This window comes from Erinaceus europaeus, chromosome 6, assembly GCF_950295315.1.
Source record: "Erinaceus europaeus chromosome 6, mEriEur2.1, whole genome shotgun sequence".
Taxonomy (NCBI): Eukaryota; Metazoa; Chordata; class Mammalia; order Eulipotyphla; family Erinaceidae; genus Erinaceus; species Erinaceus europaeus.
Window position 1 is genome coordinate 21,693,711 of NC_080167.1, and position 25,315 is coordinate 21,719,025.

General features: G+C 41.2%; 1 protein-coding gene and 2 gene segments (V, D, J or C); all 3 read left to right on the plus strand.

Annotated features, from left to right (window-relative positions):
* Positions 1-4,359: 4,359 nt before the first annotated feature.
* On the plus strand, positions 4,360-4,897 carry LOC103127087 (immunoglobulin lambda variable 6-57-like). The segment is given in 2 exon segments: positions 4,360-4,454; positions 4,563-4,897. Coding segments are annotated over 2 exon segments (423 nt in total).
* A 5,850-nt stretch (positions 4,898-10,747) lies between these two features.
* Positions 10,748-18,825, plus strand: LOC103127088 (immunoglobulin lambda-1 light chain-like). The gene is made up of 8 exons (XM_060192668.1): positions 10,748-10,816; positions 10,930-11,320; positions 13,230-13,245; positions 15,326-15,333; positions 15,748-15,772; positions 17,609-17,615; positions 18,444-18,576; positions 18,660-18,825. Exons 1-8 carry the CDS (start codon positions 10,771-10,773, stop codon positions 18,823-18,825), a joined length of 792 nt encoding a protein of 263 aa, XP_060048651.1. The 5' UTR covers positions 10,748-10,770.
* Positions 18,826-21,232: 2,407 nt separating this feature from the next.
* LOC103127089 (immunoglobulin lambda variable 6-57-like) lies at positions 21,233-21,836 on the plus strand. The segment is given in 2 exon segments: positions 21,233-21,303; positions 21,415-21,836. Coding segments are annotated over 2 exon segments (468 nt in total).
* The last annotated feature ends 3,479 nt before the right edge of the window (positions 21,837-25,315 follow it).

Consider the following 25,315-nt stretch of genomic DNA (forward strand, 5'->3'; position numbering starts at 1 on the left):
TCATTATGAGGTTCAGAAGGTGGAAGGTCTGGCTTCCATAACTGCATGTATACTAGGCATGGGTTTTGGCAGATTGATCCATACTCTCAACCTGTCTCTCTCTTTCCCTAATGGGATAGGGCTTTGGAGAGGTGGGGTTACAGGACACATTGGTGCGGGAGATCATCTGCACAGGGAAGTCATGTTGGGGGGCATCTGAAAATTGGTGGCTGAAAAGCATTAAGATATAAAGCTGATTATTATTAATTAGGATCCACCTGCATATCAGGTTTCAGGCTCAGGGGGAAAAAAAACAACACTAGTATAGCCATAGGCACTTTGGAATATAAGTAAAATATGCCTACCAGCTATCTACAAAACAGAGACACCCCCCCCCCCAACTCTTCACTGCAGTATTCCAGCCATTAGGTCCATGATTGGTGAACAATTTGTTTGGCTTTGTTAGTTAACTATCTTTTCAAACACCAAGTTCCAGATGCTAGCAGGATGCATTCCAGACTTCCCTGGACAGATAGCCTCACCAATGTGTCCTGGAGCTCTGCTTCCCCAAAGCCCTTCCCCACTAGGAAAAGAGACAGACAGGCTGGGAGTATGGATCGACCTGTAAACACCCATGCTCAGTGGGGAAGCAATTACAGAAGCCAGAACTTCAACCTTCTGCATCCTACAGTGATCTTGGGTTCATACTCCCAGAGGGTTAAAGAATAGGAAATCTATCAGGTGAGGGGATGCGATACAGAGTTATGGTGGTGGGAATTGTGTGGAGTTGCACCCCTCTTATCCTATGGTTTAATCAATGTTTCCTTTTTTTTTTTTTTTTTGCTCCAGGGTTATTGCTGGGCTCCTGCACCATGAATCCACCACTCCTGGAGGCCATTTCCCCCCCTTTTTGTTGCCCTAGTTGTTGCAGCCTCGTTGCGGTTATTATTGCCATTGTTGACGTTGCTTTGTTGTTGGATAGGACAGAGAGAAATGGACAGAGGAGGGTAAGACAGAGAGAGAGGGGAGAGAAAGATAGACACCTGCAGACCTGCTTCACCGCCCGTGAAGCGACTCCCCTGCAGGTGGGGAGCCGGGGGCTCGAACCGGGATCCTTACACCGGTCCCTGCGCTTTGTGCCACGTGCGCTTAACCCACTACGCCACCGCCCGACTCCCAATGTTTCCTTTTTATAAATAAAAAATAAAATATATAAAGCTGAACAAATTGTTTAATAATCAGAGAAGACTTTTGGGTCTCAAGGAAAAAACTAGGAAGTCTATTTTAGATATATTCCAAGGGGCCCCATTGACCTAGACCTCTATCAGATTCCTCTCTCCACCATCACTGGTCATCTCCATCAGGATCAACATAGTGGGCACTCCTGTGGGCCTCTACAGGAACTTGCGCTCAGTGAGGAGCAATAATATGGACTGCCTGACTCTCTGAACGGAGGCTGGTTGAACATGCAACCCCATTCGAGGAAAATGGCTTCTGAGATAAGTGCAGCCTAGAATGTTCCTAGCTATGACAGGATGAGAGCTCAGACCTACAAGATTCAGAGGTTAAACAGTCTCCTGTGCTGATAAGATAGATGGGGTTTATAATGAATGGTATTTATGTGTGCTTCCATATTTTTGATCTACTTGCTTCCTGATTCAGCTTTCTAGTCCCATTTCCAACTGTGACACCATCTTGCCTGACAATACTTTTAGCCCACCTGCATGTTAGATGTTGGACTCAGACAAATATCTGGGAAGTCATGGGCCCATTGGAATATACCTAAACTAGACTTCCTAGCTTTTTCCAAAATGGAGACCCCAAATTTCATCTGCTTTATTCTTACCTTTAGGCTCTTGGTTATGGAACAATTTGTTCTGCTTCATGTCTCAATGCTTTTCAGCCACCAAGCTGCAGATGTTATCATGACACCAACCTGACACTTCCTTGGGCAGATGACCTCACCAATGTGTTCTGGAACCCCTCCTCTCCATATCCCTGCCCCACTAAGGAAAGATAGAATCAGTCTGGGAGTATCTTTTAACCTGCTAATGCCCATGTTCAGTGGAGAAGCAATTACAGAAGTGGACCTTCCACCTTCTGCACCCCATACTCATCCTGGGTCCATACTCCTAGAGGGAATAAAGAACAGGAAGGTTTCCAATGCAGGGGAAGGGATACAGAACTCTGGTGATGTGATGTATGTAGAATTGTACTCTTCTTTCCTGTCATCTTGTTGATCATTATTAACTCAATAAAAAAACGAATGACTGTTTGAGAAAGTCTTCCCTGAATTAGTCATTAGACACTTTCTCAGGTAATCTCCTTATAGCACCATTCATATTTGCATCAGCAAGATAGCTCACAGGGCAGTGCACTTGCTTTGTCATGTGCATGATCTAGGTTTGAACCTCACCACCATTATACTGAGGGAAGCTTTGATACCATGTTGTTTTCTCTCTGTCTTTGTGTCTGTCTTACTGTCTGAAAAAGTTATCTGTGGAGAGTTAAGCCACAGTGGTAATAGAATTAAAAAATATATAAAATCATGTTTGGTCATGATTGAATAACTTCTTAAAATACACAGGTTTCTGCAAACAATTCAAGATTTTTATGGATGTTGTTTACAGGAAATTCAATCACAGCTCTGGTGCTTCTCTCTCCCACTTTGAACAGATTGTAGAATTTGGTTTTCATTTACTCAACTGCTCCAGTCACCATTTCCTACATTTCTAAAATAGAACATCAAGTTCTTTTTTTTCTTTAGAAATTTTTTTAAGTATTTTATTTATTTTATTTTTGAGAGAGATGCAGAGAGAAAGACACAGAGAGAAATACCAGAGCACTGCACAGCTCTGGCTTATGGTGGTGCAGGGGGATTGAATTTGGGACTTCAGAGCCTCAGGCATGAGAGTCTCTTTGCATAACCATTATGTTATCTACCCCTGCCTTAGGACATCAAGTTCTTATTTGGGTTCTCTAAATCAATTATATCCCAAATGTCTTACAAGAGTTAAAAATAGTGAAACACAAACTGTACATGAATTAATTGGTTTCAGTCTTTTATAGACTCTTCCTACCGATAAATCTAACTGATTAGCTGACCTCTGGATTCTCTCTGCAAAAATATTTCAAATTCATATTTAATTACTCTTTTTTTTCTGTTTCCTTCCTTCTTTCCTTTATTTTCTGCCACTGCTATAGCTGATGCTGGAAGCCTGCACCACTATGACACTACTTCTGGATATATATTTATATTATATTATATTATATTACATTATAAGATTAGAGGGTTAAAAACAGTAAGAATGTATACACGAAATGATGCACCTCAATATTTTATAGACTCTTCTCTCATTCCTACTTAGTTATCTATCTGACTACTGGATTCTCTCTGCAAACACATCTCCAACCTATGTTTGATTACTCTTCTTTCCTTTTTTGCCACAAGGGTGATAGCTGGGAATGGGTGTGTGGGTATGGGTGCATTATATATATAGATATATATGGTTGTGATGTACCATGGAAAAATTGAATGGGGAGTAGAAACAGAGCGGAAGAAGGAGTGGTACCTGCAGACTCCCTCACCATCCAGGAGCACCCGAATTGCTGACTGCTGGTGGTGACAGAGGGCTGGAACACTGTTGCATGCTCATGAATTAGGGTGCTTTCAACTGGATGCAGCATTTGAAGCCCCCTCGTGTTTAATCTATAATCTTTCCTGCTTTTCTTAATTGAGACTTCAAAGTAAGTTGTTCTCTGAATAACATACAGGATGCCCCTGCCTGCGTCCTCACAGAGGTTATGCTTTGTGGCATCTTTTTGTGCTGAAATATGTCTTCTGTCCCAGGGGTCTTCCCTCTTCCCATTTAAGTGGCTGGACATTCAGTAAGTGAAATGCTCATGGATGGATGTGTTCCATGATGTCCCTCTTGGAGATGTGAGTCCTGCCATCATTTCCTTCCACAGAAAGCCTATTCATATTGTGATACTCAACAAATTACAAAGAGCAGTTCGAAATGTTATGGTTCATTTGAGTGTTAGAAGGGTTGAAATAACAGGTATTGTGTTGACATTTTTGAATATGGGTTTGGAATTGAAACTGGAGGGCCCCTGAACATCATTGGGTGCTCAGGAGTTACATATCTTGAATGTGCAGCAGAGGACGCTGTGGTCTGACCATCTGTTCTGAGCCTCTGCTGCTCTGTTCTGGGCACTTCTGCTTTCATTGCACTGGAGACTTCTTAGTCAGAATTCTATTTTTACTTAACTGCACCCAAGCATAAGTAGAAGGTGGTGCATGTACAGCCTCCACCAAGGGGAACATTTGCATGTTGGCTTTCCACTCCTTGGATAAGGCTGACATAAAGGGTTGTTGGGCTCAGGCATGGCTGTGTCTGAGAAAGGCAAGGCTGTGGGCATCTCCACCATGGCCTGGGATCTGCTCTTCATCACCCTCTTGATTCACTGCACAGGTGATGCCTGCAGTAGATTCTGGGGGACAACTGAGTATCATCTGGGACTGTGATATCTCCTTGGAGCAGGATCTGTTCTGTCCTCTGATTTTTGCTTTCTTCTCACAGGCATTTTATCTCAATTTACACTGACTCAGCCTAGCACTATGTCTGGGAATCCAGGACAGATGGTGACCATCTCCTGCAAACGCAGCAGTGGCAACATTGGAAGCAAATATGTGCACTGGTACCAGCAGTACCCAGGCAGTGCCCCCAGGAATGTGATCTACAATGATAACAAAAGGCCCTCTGGGGTTCCTGATCGGTTCTCTGGCTCCATTGACAGCTCCTCCAATGCTGCCTCCCTGACCATTTCTGGTCTGCAGCCTGAGGATGATGCTGACTATTACTGTCAGTCTTATGATAGCAATGATTATCACACAGTGCTTCAGACCCAGGGGTAAGTGAGACAAAAACTGCCTGAGCACCTCCTTGTGTTTATTCAGCCCTCAGTCTATCCTCATAAAGTAGACTGCTCTCCTCTGCTTGAGATAGCAGGGTCTTTTCACAAATTTCTTCACTGCCTTCTTTTTCCCCTCTGTACTTCTTTTTAATGCACAGACCATAGGCTGAGTCTTTGATATGTTGACTCTCTTAAAAGCTTAGACCAGAGAGAACAGAAGCAAGCAGTGGCACAGCTATATACTAATAATGTCAAAGGAAATAAATTATGGTGATGGTGTGTATGATATGGCAAATCCTTACAAAATGATTTTTCAAAGTTAACCCAATTGCCAAATAGTATGATTATAGCAATAACTATCTATTGCCTTCTTAAAACCTAAGACAGTAGGAACCTCCCACTTCCTCTATAGAGCCTATATTTCCCCAGTCCTGGAACCTCTAGAGTGGGGCTCACTTTCCTTCATTCATACCAAATGATATCACATCTGCTGATCCCAACCTAATCAATGTAACGGGTACCACCTCGGTATGCTTCACTTCAGACTGTGTCCAGAGACGTCAAGTATGGAATGTCAACCCTTCAAGATCATTACTTGGGTGAGACATTTCCTTTCATAGGATTCTCTAATTCCATTCCAGGTAGTTAACTTCTCAACAAAGTCTCAAAACCTAAATATAGACCAAGTCTCATGAGATAGCACATATGTTCACATGTATCCATAAATTAGGGCAAAATATATACCTGAAAGCATAAGTACACAATAGTCTACAGTGAGTCAGTATGAAGTTCATAATGAAATAGTGTCTACCTAGACTTAGAAACTCTCCTCACCTATTTCCTATTATAATTCCTTCACTCACTCCTAAGCCTTCCTTATCAAAACAAGGACTGCAAAAGCTGAATAAGGGCAAGAGACTGGCATACTTTAATGATGACTCTTTAGTCACTATCAGGCCACCCCATCATCTGGGGCCCTATTTTGGGAGTCCTGAGATTCCCAAACAGACATGATGGGCCTAGACCTTGAATAAATCCCTCTCTCCATTTTTACCAGTCATCTATGTCAGGAAAAACAAAATAGAACACTTTGTGGACCCCCATAGGACCTTGCCCTCAGTTTGGATCACCAATGGTAGAGAATGTTCCATCCTCTGAGGGGGAGCTGAAAAACATACTCTATGCTACACCTGAGGAAGATGGGTCCTGATATTGGGGCAGCTTGGAATGTTCCTACTGATGACACAGAATGTGAGGTTGAATCTAAAGGGATGCAGAGGTCACACAGGATCCTAAGCTGAATATGGGCCCCAGATCACATCAAATCTATGGTTTTTACAATTAACAATATTTATATACCTTTCCTATATTTGGGAGCTAGTCTCTTCCCAGATCCAGCTTTCTGGTAATTTTTCCAGCCATGACATCCTCTCCCCAGACAAAAACTAGGATCCACCTGCATATCAGATTTCAGGCTCAGGGGAAAAAACTAGTATAGAACAGGCCCTTTGTAATATGACTAAAATATGCCTATTAGCTATCTACAGAGTGGAGACCACCTCCCAACTCTTCACCTGCACTACTCCAGCCTTTAGGTTCATGATTAGCCAACAACTTGTTTGGCTTTATATCTTAACTCTCTTTTTAGCCACCAGGTTCCAGATGCTAGCATGATGCCAATCAGACTTGCCTGGACAGACAATCCCACCAATGTCCTGGAGCTCTGATTCCATAGAATCCAATGCTTCTAGGGAAAAAGAGGGGCAGGCTAGGAGTATGGATTGACCTGTCAATGCCCATGTTCAGCGGGGAAGCAACTACAGAAACCAGACCTTCCACCTTCTGCATTCCCACAATGACCTTGGATCCATACTCGCAGAGGGTTAAAGAATAGGAAAGCTATCAAGGGAGGGGATGGGATACAGAGTTCTGGTGGTGGGAATTGTGTGGAATTGTACCCCTCTTATCCTATGGTTTTGTCAATGTTTCCTTTTTATAAATAAAAAATTAAAAAAATTATACATCACATATCTTACAAGTGGTTTGAAAGACAAAATACATAAATAACTCACACAACTCAAAAATAAAATAAAAAAGTATCAAGGTCAGTTACTGTTGCATCTGGATGAGTACATGTCACAATGCACAAAGACCTTGCTTCAAGGCTCTGGTCCCTATCTGCATGGGGGAGGCTTCCTAAGCAAGGAAACAGAGTTGCAGATGTATGTCTATCTCTCTCCCTCTCTACCTTCTCTTGCTCATCCTTTCTGTATATATCCAAATAAATAAATAAATAAATAAATAATACCTTAAAAAAGTATCAAACTGTCCCACTGAAAAGGGCAATACAATTAAATAAACCTTTTTTAGTTAATGAAAATATAGACTATAACTAAAACTGCTGGGGCTTACATGGAGTGGCTCCAACGGGGGGGGGGGTAAGACTCTGACCCTCCCTCACCAACTCTAGTGGCTGAGTGAATTAGAAAGAGGCATCAGGAAACATTCTGGTATGAACATCTGTTTATTTAAAGGTGGGTACAGGCTTTATACTGAGTTAAACAAAGAACATTTTTCACATGTCAGAAATTACAGGTTTCTTAAAGGTCAGCTTGACCCCATGGTAGGAGGTTGGTATGACAAGAATTGATGAGATACATAAAGGTCAAGACAGTTTCCATGATGCAGGCAAATTAATTATCCAAAGGTATTTGAGAGAAACATAGGGTTAAACCAGTAAGGTGAGGCAGAGAAGGAGAAAAACAAAGATTTATGTAAATCACAGATCAAAGGGCACAAGGAAATAGAATATGGGGTCTCACTGCCTGGTACTGGCAGGGGTGTATGATAAAGTGTGTTCTCCTATATGATCAAAAGGTGAAGTTATAGCGAATGTGTGAACTTTGAGTGAACCCTCAAGCAGGCAGCCATTTGGCCTGCTAGCAGGGGCAACTAGGTGTGAGAGGCTTATAGGCTTTCTGTGAGCTTGAGAGACTAACAAGGAGAAACTGAATATGGGAGACTTTTCCCTCTTGGCTCATCTCTATAAGGAGAGAGGCTAACAAGTGGGGTGTCTTTCCAGACCTCCATCCAAGGATGGGAGAGCTCCCTTAATCTCTACCAAGCTTTCACATAGTCCCACACAACACATATGTGAATAACTTTATTTTATTTTAGTGATTTAATAATGATCAACAAGACTACATAGGATAAGAGGGGTATACAGTTCCACACAGTTCCCACCATCAGAATTTGGTATACCCTACTTTGAAAGCTTCCCTACTCTTTATCCCTTTGGGAAGCATTGAGCCAGGATCATTATGAGGTGCATTATGCTGGGCATGGGTATTGGCAGGTTGATCCATACACCCAGGCTGTCTCACTTTTTCCCTAATGGGACAGGGCTTTGGAGAGGTGGGGTTGGTTACAGGACTGATACAATACTGATACCATACTGATCCTGGGTCTATAGTCCTAGAGGGAATAAAGAATAGGAAGGCTTCCAATGCAGGGGTTGGTATACAAAACTCCGGGGATGGGTATTATGTAGAATGGTACCCTTCTAATCCTACGGTTTAGTTGTTCATTATTAAATAATAAAAAAGGAATGAGAAATCTTTCCTGAATTCATCATTAGACATTTTCTCAGATAATACAACCTCCTTATAACACCATTCATATTTGGACCAGCAAGATAGCTCATTGGGCAGTGCACTTGCTTTGTCATGTGCATGACCTAGCTTTGAACCTGACCACCACTAAGCTGAGGGAAACATAGATACCATGTTGTTTTTCTTTCTGTCACTGTCTGTCTTACTGTCTAAAAAGGTTCCTGTGGGGAGTTGGACGGTAGTGCAGCAGTTTAAGAGCAGGTGGCACAAAGTGCAAGGACTGGTATAAGTATCCTGGTTAAAGACTCCAGCTCCCCACCTGCAGGGGAGTTGCTTCACAGGTAGTGAAGCAGGTCTGCAGGTGTCTATCTTTCTCTCCTCCTCTCTGTCTTCCCCTCCTCAATTTCTCTCTGTCCTATCCAACAATGACAACATCAATAACAACAGCAATAATAACAACAACAACAAAAAAAAAACAACAAGGGCAACAAAAGGGAAAATAAATAAATATAAAAAAACTAGTGCCTTAAGAAAAAATTCACCTGTGGTGAGTTAAGCCACAGTGGCAATAAAATAAAAAAAATATAAAATTAGTTTTGGTCACTACTGAATAACTTCCTAAAATGCACAGGTTTCTGCAAATATAACAAATTCTATATTGACATTATTTACAGAGAAGTCAATCACAGCTCTAATGCTTCTCTCTCAGACGGTGAACAGATTGTAGAATTTGTCTTTCATCTATACAACTTCTCCAGTTGCCGTTTCCTACATTTCTAAAATAGGACATCAAGTTCTTATTTGTGTTCTCCAAATCAATTATATCTCAATTTTATTACAAGAGTTAAAAACAGTGAAAGAGAAACTAGACATAAAATGATTGGCTTCAATCTCATATAGACACTCCCTTCTTTCTTACAGATACATATAACTGATTAACTGGCTTCTGGATTCTCTCTGCAAACATATTTCAAATTTATTTTTTAATTATTCTTTCTTTCTTTCTTCTTCCTTTTCCCTTCTTTCTTTTTTCTTTCTTTGCTGTCAGTGCTATAGCTGGTGCTAGAGGCCTGTACCACCAATGCACTACTGCTGGGATGTATTAGTTTATTTTGAAATAACAGAGGGTTAGACACAGCAACAGAAATATACACAAAATGGTGTGCCTCAATCTTTCATAGACTCTTCCCTCCTTTCTACCTACTTACCTAACTGACTTCTGGATTCTATCTGCAAACATATCTCACACCTATGTTTAATTATTCTATGTTTCATTTCTTTCTTTGCCACAAGGTTTATAGCTGGGCATTGAGGTATTGGTGGGGGTGATGTGTAGTTGTGATACAGCACAGAGAATCTGAACAGGGAGGAGAGACAGATAGGATGAAAGAGGGATACCTGCACACTGCTTTACCACTCCGGAAGCATCCGAATTGCTGACTGCTGGTGGTGACAGAGGGATGGATCCCTGGTGCATGCTCATGATATAGGGTGCTTTCAACTGGGTGCAGCATTTGAAGCCCCCTCATGTTTAATCTTTAATTTTTAACAGATTTTCTTATTTGAGACTTCAAAGTGAATTGTTCTTTGAGTGACACACAGGATGCCCCTTCCTGCATCCTCACAGACTTTATGCTTTGTGGCACCTTTTTGTGCCAAAATATCTCTTCACTTCCAGGGTTCTTCCCTTCTCCCATATAAGTGGCTGGGCATTCTGTAAGTGAGGTGCCTGTGGATGTGTTCCATGATGTCCCTCTTGGAGATGTAAGAGTCCTGCCACCATTTCCTTCCATAGAATGCCTATTCATACTGTGATACTGAACAAATTATAAAGAGCAGTTCAAAATATCATGCTCAATTTGAGTGTTAGAAGGGTTTAAATAACAAAATACTGTGCTAAGATACTGGAATATGGGTTTGGAATTGAAACTGGAGGGCCCCTGAACATCATCAGGAGCTCAGAAGTTACATATCTTGTATATGCAGCAGAGGGTGCTGTGGTTTGACCATCTTTTTCTGAGCCTCTGCTGCTCCTGTACACAGCAATTTACTCCCTTCATTGTCCTGGAGCCTTTTTAGTCAGAATTCTATTTTTATTTAGCTGCAACCCAGGCATAAATAGAAGGTGGTGCTTGTACCACCTCCAGCAAGAGGGACATTTGCATGTTGGCTTTCCACTCCCTGGATAAGGTTGACATAAAGGGTTGTTGGGCTCAGGCATGGCTGTGTGTGTGAGAAAGGAAAGGCTGTGGGCATCTCTGCCATGGCCTGGGATCTGCTCTTCCTCACCCTCGTGGCTCACTGCACAGGTGATGTCTGCAGCATATACTGAGGCAGAATTGAGAATCATCTTGGATGGTGATCTCTCTCCTTGGAGCAGGTTCTGTTCTGTCCTCTAAATTTTATTGATTTCTTCTTGCAGTGACACTGTCTCAATTTACGCTGACTCAACCCAGCTCTATGTCTGGGAATCCAGGACAGAAGGTGACCATCTCCTGCAAACACAGCAGTGGCAACATTGGAAGCTACTATGTGCACTGGTACCAACAGTACCCAGGCAATGCCCCCAGGAATGTGATCTACAATGATAACAAAAGGCCCTCTGGGGTTCCTGATCGGTTCTCTGGCTCCATTGACAGCTCCTCCAATGCTGCCTTCCTGAGCATCTCTGGTCTGCAGCCTGAGGATGAGGGTGACTACTACTGTCAGTCTTATGATAGCAGTGATAATCACACAGTGCTTCATACCCAGGGGGAACTGAAACAAAATCTCCTCTCCCTGTGTTTTTTCAAACCTCAGTCTAGTTCCATAAAGTAGGCTTGCTTTCCTTACTTGAATTGAGAGGGTCTTTTTACACTTTTATTCACTGCCTCCCCCCCCCCAGATACTTCTATTTTTTTTTTCATTCTATTTTCTAAAAAAACTTCACTTTAGTGGGGAGTGGTCATTTCCTCTGCTGATAGTAAGTCAAGGTGCTGTCACAACATGTCTGTGACTGTGAAGCTCAGAAGCTATACTTATTAACTGGAGTCCAATTTCTTTAGTATTGTGCTTTCTGATTTCAAACCATAGTTTAAATCAGTACTATTACTAAAAAAAACATTCAGCTGGAGCAACAATTAAAGAAATTGAATGGAATGGACTATAAAGGCAAAAAAAAATTTCCACACATATATGTACATATACCTCTATAAAAATTAAAGAGTCTTTTACACAGTGGATGAAAATAAACTAATAATGAAAAGTCAAACTAACTCTCAGAATATATTTATACATCAAATGTCTTACAAATGGTTTGAAAGCAAAATTTCATAAATAACTCACACAATTAAAATATAAAAGCAAAAAGTAGCAGAGCCAGATGTTGTTGCACCTGACTGAGTACACATCACAGTGCCTGAAGACCCTAGCTGAAAGTCCTAGTCCCTACCTGCATGGGGGAGGCTTCACATGCAGTGAAACAGAGCCACAGATGTATTTCTCTCTCCCTCTTTATCTTCTCTTTCTAAATTCCTTTCTATATCCAAATAAAATAAATGTATAAACAAATAAATAATACTTATAAAAAATATCAAACTGTCCCATTAAAAAGGGGAATACAACCTTCCAAAACTGAAACAAGAAGAACTACAGAACCTAAATACACCAATCACAGACAAAGAAATTAAAAAAAGCTAAGAATCTTCACAACAGCAAAAGTCCAGGACCAGAAGACTTTACAAAAGAATTCTACAAAATATTCAGGAAACAGATAAAACCTATACTTTTAAAGATCTTCAAAAAGATCGAAGAAAAAGGAACACTCCTTTCCACATTCTATGAAGCCAACATCACCCCGATACCAAAAGCAGATAACTACCATGCAGGTGGGCTAAAGATATTGACTGGAGAGATGGTATCAGCGTTGGAAATAGAAACAGAAAGCTGGATCACAGAAAAGAGTAGTTCCCAAATATGGGAAGGGTATATTAATACCACTAAACTCCATTGATGTGATCTGGGGCCCATATTCAGCACAGGAGCCTGTGTCTCTGTATATTATAGGTCTGAGCTCACATTCTGTGGTCACAGCTAGGAACATTCCAGGCTGCACTTATTGGTGACAGTTGTCTTCTTTAACTGTTGCTTGTCCGGGAAGGTTTTTATCCCCATCTAGTGTGAATGAAACTCTAGCGAGATATGTCATCCTTGGGTGAAACCCTTTTTCATTGAGAGCTCTGTAGATATCTTTCCATTCTCTTCTGACTTTTAGAGTTTGAGCGAAGAGGTCTGCTAATAGTCTTTTGGGTTTTTCCTTGTATGTGACTTCTTGTTTTTCTTTTGCAGGCATTAGAATATTTTCTTTATCCTTACTTTTTCCCATTGTAACTATGATGTGTCTTGGTGTCTTAAGATCTGGGTTGATTCTACTTGGGACTCTCTGGGAATCTTGAATCTTGGTATCCTTTCTGTTGTTTAGGTCTGGAGAGTTTTTCTCTATTATTTCCTCTAGGTGGTTTCCCTCCCCTTCCTCATTTTCTTCCTCTGTTAGGTCAGTTATGTGAATGTTACTTCTTTTGAGATCATCCCATATCGTCTCTTTTGTTATTTTCAGTATCTCTCAATATAATTTTGTAGCTCTTTTACCTCCTTCTTAGTTTTCTATAGCTCATCCTCTGTCTGGCTAATTTAGTTTTCTGCTTCTGTTAATCTGATTTCCCTTCCCTCATCTTCCTTCGTCAGTTCAGTTGCAGTATTGGTTTGTTCTGCTAGTTTTACCTTTCGTTCTGCTATTTCAGCTTTCAGTTCTCTAATTACACTGAGGTAGCTAGTATTTTCCTTGAGGATCTTATCTGTTGTTTGCCTATTTCTGATAGGCTTTTCCTCAATGGCTGTCATAATTTCTATGATTATTAGGTCAATTATTGTTTGGCTATCTTTCTTATTTATACTTCTTTCTGGTTTACTTGGAATTTTTTCTGGGCTCTCATCTTGATTCACTGGGGTGCCAGCTTTATTTTCTCTTGATTTAACCTTTTTTTATTGGTGTGTTTTATATTTTTCTGTCCTGTCATTCATCAGTTATTGTGTTGTGTGAGTATAGGCCGCACTAGAGTCTTTTCTCAGATGAAGTTACAAACCTCAGAAAGTACAATAGCAGCCGAAGCAAAGATTAATGAAGTTCAACCAAAACCAGTAAGCCAAGCAACACCTCCATTCTAAAAACAAAAACAAACAAAATGAAAATAATGGGAAAAAAAGAAGAAAAAAGGGAAAGGCAATAATAGACAATTAAGAAAATAAGCTGTCAACTATAAATTCTAGAGATAGTGGGAAGAGAGAGGGAAGGAAAAAGGAGAGAGTCATGGCAATGGGGTGGGGAGAAAGAGTCCACTCTTAGTCAGACTTCTTCTACAAGGTAATTTATGAAAGAGTGCCAGTGAATAAAAAAGAAAAAAAAACAGTGAATGGAAAGAGATTTTTCAGATAAGCTTTAAGGAAAGAAAAAGAAAACTGGAGAAAAGGAAGATATAGGAGCAAGTTCCTCCCAAATTGTGTACCACACTCAATCACCTATCAATGGAAGAAGCAGCAAAAGCTAATTTTTCTCAACCTGTAGAGGATGGAAAAGAGACAAGCACAAATAATAATATTAATAATAATAATAATAATAATAATAGAATCAAATTGTACACCTATGTTCATAGCACAATTCATAATAGCTAAAACTTGGAAGGAACCCAGGTGCCCAACAACAGATGAGTGGCTGAGAAAGCTGTGATATATATACACAATGGAATACTACACAGCTATTAAGAACAATGAACCCACCTTATCTGACCCATCTTGGACAGAGCTAGAAGGAATTATGTTAAATGAGCTAAGTCAGAAAGATGAAGATGAGTATGGGATGATCCCACTCTGTCGTGCTGTGACACAGAGGAGAGAGAGAGGAGATCTGGAGTTGAGAGGGAACACAATTCTTTATTCACGTGGGCACCTCAGAGTTGGGTTAGAGCACAGTGGTTCTGGCCGCGTGGAGGTAGCAAAAATGGCCGCCTTGCACAGCAACCTTTTTCTGCGTCTAACCACTGAGGTGAAAATTGGGCAAGAGAGAGAGGGGTGGAAGAAGAAGGGCTTTATGAGGCAAAAACTGGGAGTGATGAGCCGTGACAGGATTGACTGGGAAGGGCATTTCAAGAATATCGTATTAACTCTCGCGGGAACTGGCACTAGCCTGAAGGGATAACATGGCAGAACAGGAACTCTGAGAATGTACCAACTCTCGCGGGAACTGGCACTAGCCTGAGGGGACATCTGCACAGCACCACTCATCAACAGAAGTTGAGACAGAAGAACATAAAGGGAAACTAAAGCAGGACCTGATTAAATCGAGAGTAGGGCACCAAAGTAAAAACTCTATGGTGAGAGGGAGGGTGGACATTCAGCTTCCCGGGGCAGCAGGGGTGGGTGGGGGTAGGTAGGTGGAATGGCACACAGTCTTTTGGTGGTGGGAATGTTGTTTATGTACACTCTTATTAAAGTGTAGTCATATAAACCTTTGATTAATATGAGAGGGGAAAAATTGATCATATGGCTCGAACCTTTTAAAACATAGACTGAAGCTTTTAAATACATAGGCTGAGTCTTTGATATGTTGACTCTCTTAAAAGTCTAGACCAGGTAGAACAGAAGCAACCAGTGGCACAGTTATATACAAGATGCTGGGTATTATACAGCAAACCCCAACAAAGGAACTTTTCAAAGTTAACCCAATTACCAAATAATGTGATGATAACAATAACTATCCATGTCTTCTTGAACCCTAAGACAGCAGGAACCTCACATTTCCACTGTAGAGCCTATATATCCCCCAGTTTTGGAACCTTAGGGTGGGGCCACTTTCCTACATGCTTCTCTCAATTCAAATAAAATAATACTGCATCTGCAGATCATAACCTAATTAATGCAGTGAGTGCCACCCCAGCATGCTTCACTTCAGACTGTGTCCAGAGACTTCAGGTGTGTAATGACAACCCTTCAGCTTCATCACCCAGGTGAGACCTTTCCTTTCATAGTATTCTCTAATTCCATTCCAGGTGTTCCACTCCCCAATAAAGTCCCCAAACCTAGATATAGTCCAAGTCCCCTGAGATAGAGCATAGGTTCACCCATGCCCATAAACTAGGGGAAAAATATATACCTGAAAGCAGAAGTACACAAGAGCATGCAGGGAATACCCCCAACACTTCATCTGCACTATTATAGTCTTTAGGTTCATGATTGTTCAACAATTTGTTTGGCTTTGTATGTTAACTCTCTTTTCAGCCACCAGGTTCTGGATGCCAGCATGATGCCGACCAGACTTCCATGGACTGATGACCCCACAGATGTGTCCTGGAGCTCCGATTCCCCAGAGACCCACCCTATTAGGGAAAGAGAGAGGCAGACTGAGAGTATGTACCTACCAGTCAACGCCCATGTTCATCGGGAAAGCAATTACAGGAGCCAGACCTTCCACCTTCTGCAACCCACAAAGACCCTGGCTCCATACTCCCAGAGGGATAGAGAATAGGATAGCTATCAGGGAAGGGGATGGGATATGGAAATCGGGTGGTGGGAATTGTGTGGAATTGTACCCCTCCTATCCTATGGTTTTGTTAATGTCTCCTTTCTTAAATAAAAAAAAATGTTATGTGGCTATAATATGAAGATTCCTCACTTAGTCATTAGTTCTCTTCCATAAGTATAATTAATCAAGTTATGCATCTAAAAGTTCTTGCTATGTATTTTTAAAAGTCAATACTCTATTGCACCAAAGTAAAAGACTCTGAGGTGGGTGGGTGGGGAGAATACAGATCCAAGAAGGATGACAGAGGACCTTGTGGGGGTTGTATTGTTATATGGAAAACTAGGAAATGTTATTCATGTACAAACTATTGTATTTACTGTTGAATTTAAAACATTAATTCCCCAACAAAGAAATAAAAAATAAAATAAATAAAATAAAAGTCAATACCCTTAAAAAAATAGAATCAAATTAAATAAAAATTCCTAACAGTCACTCTGCAGATTCAGTCAGTACAGATTGGCTCCACACAGCCTTGTCTCCTTCCTACACCAAGATGAAAATAAGCAATTTCAAGAGGTAACTATCAGGAAAACTCAAGTGTTAGGGAGAAACACAGATAATTTACCCCAGGCAAGACTGAGGCCCTGATTGGCCGAGTCTTCTGTCACTCAGATAGAGCTTCAGCTTCCTTCTGTATCCTTTTTTTTTTTTTAAATATTTTTATTATATGTATTTATTGGATAGAGACAGCCAGAAATCAAAAGAGAGAAGGGGGTGGTAGAGAGGGAGACAGACAGAGAGACACCTGCAGCCCTGCTTCACCACTCATGAAGCTTTCCCTCTGCAGGTGGGGACTGGGGGCTCGAACCCGGGTCCTTGCACGTTGTAATATGTGCGCTCAAGCAAGTGCACCACCACCCGGACCCTCTATATCCTTTTAATGACAGATGTTAGAGTGACACCCTTGCTGATCCAGCAATCTTGATAAAGAAGACAGCTCCACAGGAGTCCTACCAGGAATAGCTGGTGTGGGGCTTGGGAACTAGCAAAACAGAAAACTCCCAGCCAATCTCCCTGTTTCTTTTGTCCCTTTTTGGCCTCTGTTTGCCAACCCCAATACGGATTATAGGACTCTTCTTTAGTTCCTGTCTGCCCACTCAGTGCACCCCTATCCCACTACTGACTCAGAACTCCTACACTCACCCAAACCTCCCAGTTTGAAGCAGCCTCCTTGCAGAGCTCAGGCCAGGTGTTGTCTCCAAATTGCCATCTTGACTCTGTCCTTATACTTATAATTTTGATAAAGCATAGAGAAATTGAAAGGAGAGGGGAGTCAGAGAGTGCAAAAAAGGGATTCCTGCAGACTGCTTCACCACTCCTTCTTCTTCTAGCGTTTGCCTTCACCACTCCTGAAGCATCCTAACTGCTTTTGGGAACAGAGGTCTGGAACCCTAGTGCATACTCATGATATAGGGTGCTTTCAACTGAGTGTATCATTTTGCATCCTCCCATGTTTAATTTCTAATCTTTCCCACTTTTCTTAATTGAGATTTCAGGTAAATTGTTCTCTGATTGACACACAAGTTGCCCCTTCCAGCATCTTCACAGAGTTTATGCTTTGTGGCATCTCTTGTGCTGAAATATGTCTTCAGTCCCACCCAGAGTTCTTCCCTCTTCCCATCTTAGCTTCTGGGCATTCAGTAAGTGAGGTGCCCATGAATGTGCGCCATGATGTCCCTTCTGTAGATGTAAGAGACCTGCCACCATTTCCTTTCATAGAAAGTCTATTCACATTGTGATACTCAACAAATTATTAAAAGCAGTTCAAAATGTTATTGTCCATCTGAGTGTTAGAAAGGTTGAAATAATAGAATACTGTGCTGAGATTTTTGAATATGGGTTTGTAAATGGAATTGGGGGAGCCTGAATCTGTATGTGCACCAGAGCGCGTTGTGGTCTGACCATCTGCTCATAAGTTTCTGCTACTCTGTTCTCAGTACTTTCACTGTCTTTATTGTACTGGAGACTTTTTTAGTCTGTTATAATTCTATTTTTATTTATCTAGAACCCAGATGCAATTAGAAGGTGGTGTTTGTACCGCCTCCATCAAGGGGAACATTTACATGTTGGCTTTCCACTCCATGGATAAGGTTTGACATAAGGGGTTGTTGGGCTCAGGCATGGCTGTGTGTCTGAGAAAGACAAGGCTGAGCGCATCTCCACTATGACCTGGGATCTGCTCTTCCTCACTCTCCTCCTGACTCAATGCACAGGTGGTGCCTGCAGTAGATTCTGGGGGACAACTGAGTATCATCTGGGATGATGATCTCTCCTTGGAGCAGAATCTGTTCTGTCTTCTGTTTTTTGTTGATTTCTTTTCACAGGTACTTTGTCTCAATTTACAGTGACAGCCCAGCTCTATGCCTGGGAATCAAGGGGAGGTGTTGACCACCTCCTGACTATGCAGCAGTGGCAACATTGGAAGCACATATTTTTATTGGTACCAGCAGTACTCAGGTAGTCCCCCCTGGGAATGAGATCTACAATGAGAACCAAAGACCCTATGGAGTTTCTGATTGGTTCTCTGGTTCCATTGACAGCTCCTCCAATGCTGCCTCCCTGATCATCTCTGGGCTGCAGCCTGAGGATGAGGGTGACTACTTTTGTCAGTCTTCAGATAGCAGTGTTTCAGACCCAGGGGGAAGTGAGGCAAAACTCTCTGAGAACCTCCCTGTGTTTTTTCCAAACCTCAGTCTATTCCTATAAAGTAGGCTTGCTTTCTTCTACTTGAATTGGGAGAGTCTTTTCACAATTTTCTTCACTTCCTTTTTCCCCCTCTCTACTTCTATCTTTATTTCCATTCAATTTTCCAACAAAAATGCACTTAGTAAGGAGTTATCATTTCCCCAACTGAAAATAAGTCAAGGTTCTGTCACAACATGTCTGTGACTGTGAAGCTCAGAAACTATACATATTAACTGGAGTCCAATTTCTTTAGTATTGTGCTTCCTGATTTTAAACCATAGTTTAAATCAGTACTAATAAGAAACATTCATTTGAAGAAAGAATTGAACAAATTGAATGAAATGTAATATAAAGCCAAAAAACATTTCCACACATATTGAACATATACCTCAATACAAATTAAAGAGTCTTTTACACAGTGAATGAAACTAAAATAAAAACAGAGAGTCAAAATGTTAACTGCACAGTCAATGCACTACTCCTGTGATATATATATATACATATATACATATATGTATATATATATATGATTTTGTTTTGAAGAAGCACTGGATTAAAAGCAGCAACAAAAATATACACAAAATGATGTACCTCAATCTTTTGTAGACTATTCCCTCCTTCCTACCTAGATATATAACATACTTCTAGACTCTCTCAGAAAACATATTTCAACCTTATGTTTAATTACTCTTTCTTTCTTCTGTTCTTTCTCTTCTTTGCCACTAGAGTTATAGCTGAAGATGGTTATAGCTGATGGGAGTGGTGGTGTAAGACACACACACACACACACACACACACATTATTGATAGAATATAGAGAAATTGAAATTGGAGGGGAGGCAGAGGGAGAAAGCGTGATTCCTGCTGACTGCTTTGACACTACTGAAGCACCCCAATTGCAGGTGGGGACAGAGGGCTGGAACCGGATTCATGCTCATGATATAGTGTGCTATCATGTGGATGAATCCTTTTATAATTTATAATCTTTCCAGCATTTATTTATTTTTTTTACAAATTTAGTTATAAAATAAAAAAAATATCAACAAGACCATATGATAAGAGGGGTAAAATTCCACACAGTTCTCACCACCAGAGTTCTGTATCCCACACTCTCCCTTGAAGCTTTCCTATTCTTTATTTCTATAGGAGCATGGACCCAAGATCTTCATTATGGAGTACAAAAGGTGGAATGTCTGGCTTCTGTAATTTCTTATCCACTGTACATAGGTGTTTTCAGGTCAATCCATACTCCCAGCTGTTTCTATCTTTCCCTAGTGGTACAGCACTCCTGAGAGTTCAGGTTCCAGGGTACATTGGTGAGGTTGTTAGCATGGGGAAGTCAGGTTGCTGTCTTTGTGGCTTCTGCAACTTGGTGTTTGAAAAAGCATTAAGATATAAAGAAGAGGGGGTGGGGCGGTGGTGCAATGGGTTAAGCGCAAGTGGCGCAAAGCAGGGACTGGTGTAGGGGATCCCAGTTCAGTTCCAGCCCCCGGCTCCCCACCTGCAGGGGAGTCGCCTCACAGGCGGTGAAGCAGATCTGCAGGTGTCTATCTTTCTCTCCCGCTCTCTGTCCTCCCCTCCTCTCTCCATTTCTCTCTGTCCTAACGAACAACATCAACAATGGCAATAATAACAACCACAACGAGGCTACAACAAAAAGGGGGGAAAAATGGCCTCCAGGAGCGGTGGATTCATGGTGCAGGCACCAAGCCCAGCAATAACCCTGGAGAGAAAAAAAAAAAAAAGATATAAAGAAGAACAAATCATTTAATAATCAGGAACCAAAGGCAAGAATTGAGACACATGATGGCCCTGCCTGCATCCTCACAAAGTCTATGCTTTGTGGCATCATCTTGTGCTGAAATACGTCTTCAGTCCCAGGATTCTTCCCTCATCCCATCAAAGTGGTTGGGTACTCTGTAAGTGAAGTGCCCACGGATGTGCTCCATGATGTACCTCAGACATGTAAGATCCCTACCACCATTTCCTTCCATAGCCTATTCACATTGTGATACAAATTACAAAAAGCAGTTAAAAATGCACTGTTCTATCTGAGTTTCTGAAGTGTTTAAATAACAAAATACTGTGCTGAGATTTTTTTAAATATGAGTCTGGAAGTGAAACTGGAGGGACCCTGAATATCAAGGGCACAGGAGTTATATATCTGTATGTGCACCAGAGGGCGCTGTGGTCTGACCATCTGTTTCTGAGCCTCTGCGGCTGTTGTCAACACTCCTACTGCCTTCATTGAGCTAGAGCCTTTCTGTCGATTAGAATTCTATTTTTACGTATCTGCAACCCAGACATAAGTAGAAGGTGGTGCTTGTACCACCTCCAGCAAGGGAAATATTTGCATGTTGGCTTTCTACTCCCTGGATAAGGCTGACATAAAGGGTTGTTGGGCTCAGGCATGGCTGTGTGTCTGAGAAAAGCAAGGCTGAGGGCATCTCCGCCATGGCCTGGGATCTGCTCTTCCTCAACCTCCTGGCTCACTGCACAGGTGATGCCTGCAGTAGATTCTGGGGGACAACTGGGTATCATCTGGGACTGTGATCTCTCCTTGGAGCAGGCTCTGAACTGTCTTCTAATTTTTGTTGCTTTCTTCTCATAGGAACTTTGTCTCAATTTACTCTGACTCAGCCCAGCTCTGTGTCTGGGAATCCAGGAGAGGAAGTGACCATACCCTGCATACACAGCAGTGGCAACATTGAAGACAACTATGTGCACTGGTACCAGCAGTACCCAGGCAGTGCCCCCAGGAATGTGATCTATGAAGATAACAAAAGGCCCTCTGGGGTTCCTGATCGGTTCTCTGGCTCCATCGACAGCTCCTCCAATGCTGCCTCCCTGATCATCTCTGCTCTGCAGTCTGAGGATGAGGCTGACTACTACTGTCAGTCTTATGATAGCAACTATAATCACACAGTGCTTCATACTCAAGGGGAAATGAGACAAAAACTCCCTGAGAACCTCCCTGTGTTTTTTCAGCCCTCAGTTTATCCCCACAAAGTAGCCTTGTTCTCCTCTACTTGAGATGGGAGTATCTTTCACAAATTTGCTCACTTCCTTATTTTTCCCTCTCTACTTTCTTCTTTTTTTCTTTTCATTCAATTTTCTAACAAAACTTCACTTTATTGCAGAGTGGTAATTTCTACATTTGATAATCACTCAAAGCCCTGTCACCACATGTGTGTGACTGTGAAGCTCAGAAACTACACATATTAACTCGAGTTCAATTTCTTTAGTTATGTGTTTCCTGATTTCAAATTATACTTTAAATCAGTACTAATAAAAGGCATTAAGTTGGAGCAACAACTAAAGAAATAGAATGAAATGTAATATAAAGCCAGAAAACATTCCCACACACATATGAACATATACGTCAATAAAAATTAAAGAGTCTTTTACACAATGAATGAAACTAAAATAAAAACAGAAAGTCAATATTACCTGGAAGAATATATTTATATATAAAATGTCTTACAAATAGTTTGAAAGCAATAATATATAAAGAAATCACACAATTCAAAAAAAATAAAAGCATCACATGATGGTATCAGGGGCAGTTAGTTTTGCACCTGGCTGAGTACACATTACGGTGCATGAAGACTGTTCAAGGCCCTGGTCTCCACTTGCATGAAGGAAACTTACCAGGCAGTGAAACAGTGCTACAGATGCATTTCTATCCCCCTCTCATCTTTCTCTACTCAATTCCTTTCTGTCCCTATCAAAATAAATAAATAAATAAACAAATAAATAAACAAGCAATTAATATTTTTAAAAAGTAACAATGTGTTCCATTGAAACGGGCAATATAACTAAATAGGCCTTCTTTTAGTTAATGAAAATATAGAATATAAGCTATACATATGAGAATAACATTATTTTATTTTATTGACTTCATAAAGATAACCAATACCATAAGAGAAGAAAGGTATACAATTCCATAGAATTATCACCACCCAGAGTTTCATATCCCCTATTGTTTATCTCTTTGGGAGCACTGACCCTGAATCACTATGGGGTGCAGAAGTGAATGGTCTGGCTTCTGTAATTGCTTCTCTGCTAGGCATGGGCATTGGCAGGTTGATCCATACTCCCAGCCTGTCTCTCTCTTTCCCTAATGGGACATGCTTCTGGAGAGGTGGGGATTCCAGGACACATATGTGAGGGAGGTCGTCTGCACAGGGAAGTCATGTTGGTGTCATCTGCAGTTTAGCAGCTGAAAAGCATTAAGATATAAAGCAGAACAAATTGCTTAATGATCAGATGAGATTAGGGGGTCTCCATTTTGGAAAAAGCTAGCAAGTTTATTTTAGGTGTATTCCAAGGGGCCCTATGGACCTAGACCTCTACCAGATCCCTCTCTCACTGGATGTTTCCACCAGGAACAACAAAGTGAACCCTCTGGTGGGCCTCTACAGGACCGTGCCCTCAGTGTGGAACAATGGTAGGTACTGCCCCACTCTCTGAAGGGAGGCTGGGTCAATATACTATCCCAGTCATTGAAGATGGGTCCTGAAATAAGTGCAACCTAGAATGTTCCTAGCTATGACCACAGAATTCAGCTCAGCCAACAAATGCAGAGGCTACACAGTCTAATGTGCTGAATATAGGCCCCAGAGAAGATGAATGGGGTTTATAATTAATGTATTTATATACCCTTCCCATATTTGAAAGCTACTGTCTTCCCTGATCCAGCTTTCTTGTCCTATTTCCAATTTTGACACCATCTTCTCCAGACAATACCTTTAACCCACCTGTATAGATGTTGGACTCATGCAAAATTAACTAAAGTCATGGACCCTTTGGAACATACCAAAAATAAACTTCCTAGCTTTTTACAAATTTCATCTGCTTTATTCTTACCTTTAGATTTCTGATTATAAAACAATTTGTTCTGCTTCATATCTTAATGCTTTTTAGCCACCAAGTTGCAGATGTTATCATGACACCAACCTGACACTTCCCTGGGCAGTCGACCGCACCACTGTGTTCCGGAACCTCACCTCTCCAGAGTCCTGCCCCACTAAGGAAAGACAGAATCAGGCTGGGAATATCTATCAACCTGCCAGTGCCTATGTCCAGTGGAGAAGCAATTACAGATGCTAAACCTTCCACCTTCTGCACCCCATACTCATCCTGGGTCCATACTCCTAGAGGGAATAAACAATAGGAAGGCTTTCAGTGTAGGGGAAGAGACACAGAACTCTGGTGATGTGGCATATATAGAATTGTACCCTTTTTTCCCTTGTGGTCTTGTTGATCATTACTAAATCAATAAAAAATGAATAACTGTTGGAGAAACTCTTCCCTGAATTAGTCATTAGACACTTTCTCAGATAATACCATCTCCATATAGCACCATGCATAGTTGATCCGCCAAGATAGCTCACTGGGCAGAGGACTTGCTTTGTCATGTGCATGACCTAGTTTTGAACCTGAACACCACTGTACTGAGGGAAAATTTGATACCATGTTGTTTTTCTCTCTGTCTCTGTGTTTGTTTTTCTGTTTGAAAAAGTTACCTATGGAGAGATAAGCCAGAGTGGTAACAGAATTAAAAAAAAATAAAATCAATGTTTGGTCACTATTGAATAACTTCCTAAAATGCACAGGTTTCTACAACAAGTTGATACAAAAATATCAACTTCTGTATTGATATTATTTACAGGAAAGTCAATCATAGCTCTGCTCCTTCTCTCTCACACTTTGAACTGATAGTAGAATTTGTCTTGCATTTACTCAACTGCTCCAGTCACCATTTCCTACATTTCTAAAATAGGACATCAAATTCTTATTTGGGTTCTATAAATAATTTATATTCTAAATATCTTACAATAGTTAAAAAACAGTGAAACAGAAACTATACAAAAAATGATTGGCTTCAAAATGGGTCTGGAAATGAAACTGGAGAGCCCCTGAACATCCTCAGGGTCTCAGGAGTTACATATCTTGTATGTACACCAGAGGGCGCTGTGGTCTGACCATCTGTTTCTGAGCCTCTGCGGCTCTGTTCTGAGCACTTTTTTTTTAAATTTATTTTTTATTTAAGAAAGGATAAATTAAAAAACCATAGGGTAGGAGGGGTACAACTCCACACAATTCCCACCACCCAATCTACATATCCCATCCCCTCCCCTGATAGTTTTCCCATTCTCTATCCCTCTGGGAGCATGGACCCAGGGTCCTTGTGGGTTGCGGAAGGTGGAAGGTCTGGCTTCTGTAACTTCTTCCCAGCTGAACATGGATGTTGACTGGTCGGTCCATACTCCCAGTCTGTCTCTATCTTTCCCTAGTAGGGTGGGTCTATTCTGAGCACTTCTACTGCTTTCATTGAGCTTTTTAGTCAGTTAGAGTTCTATTTTTACTTAGCTGGAGCCCAAGCATAAGTAGAAGGGGGTGCATGTACAGCCTCCAGCAAGAGGGACATTTGCATGTTGGCTTTCCACTCCTTGGATAAGGCTGACATAAAGGGTTGTTGGGCTCAGCCACGGCTGTGTGTCTGAGAA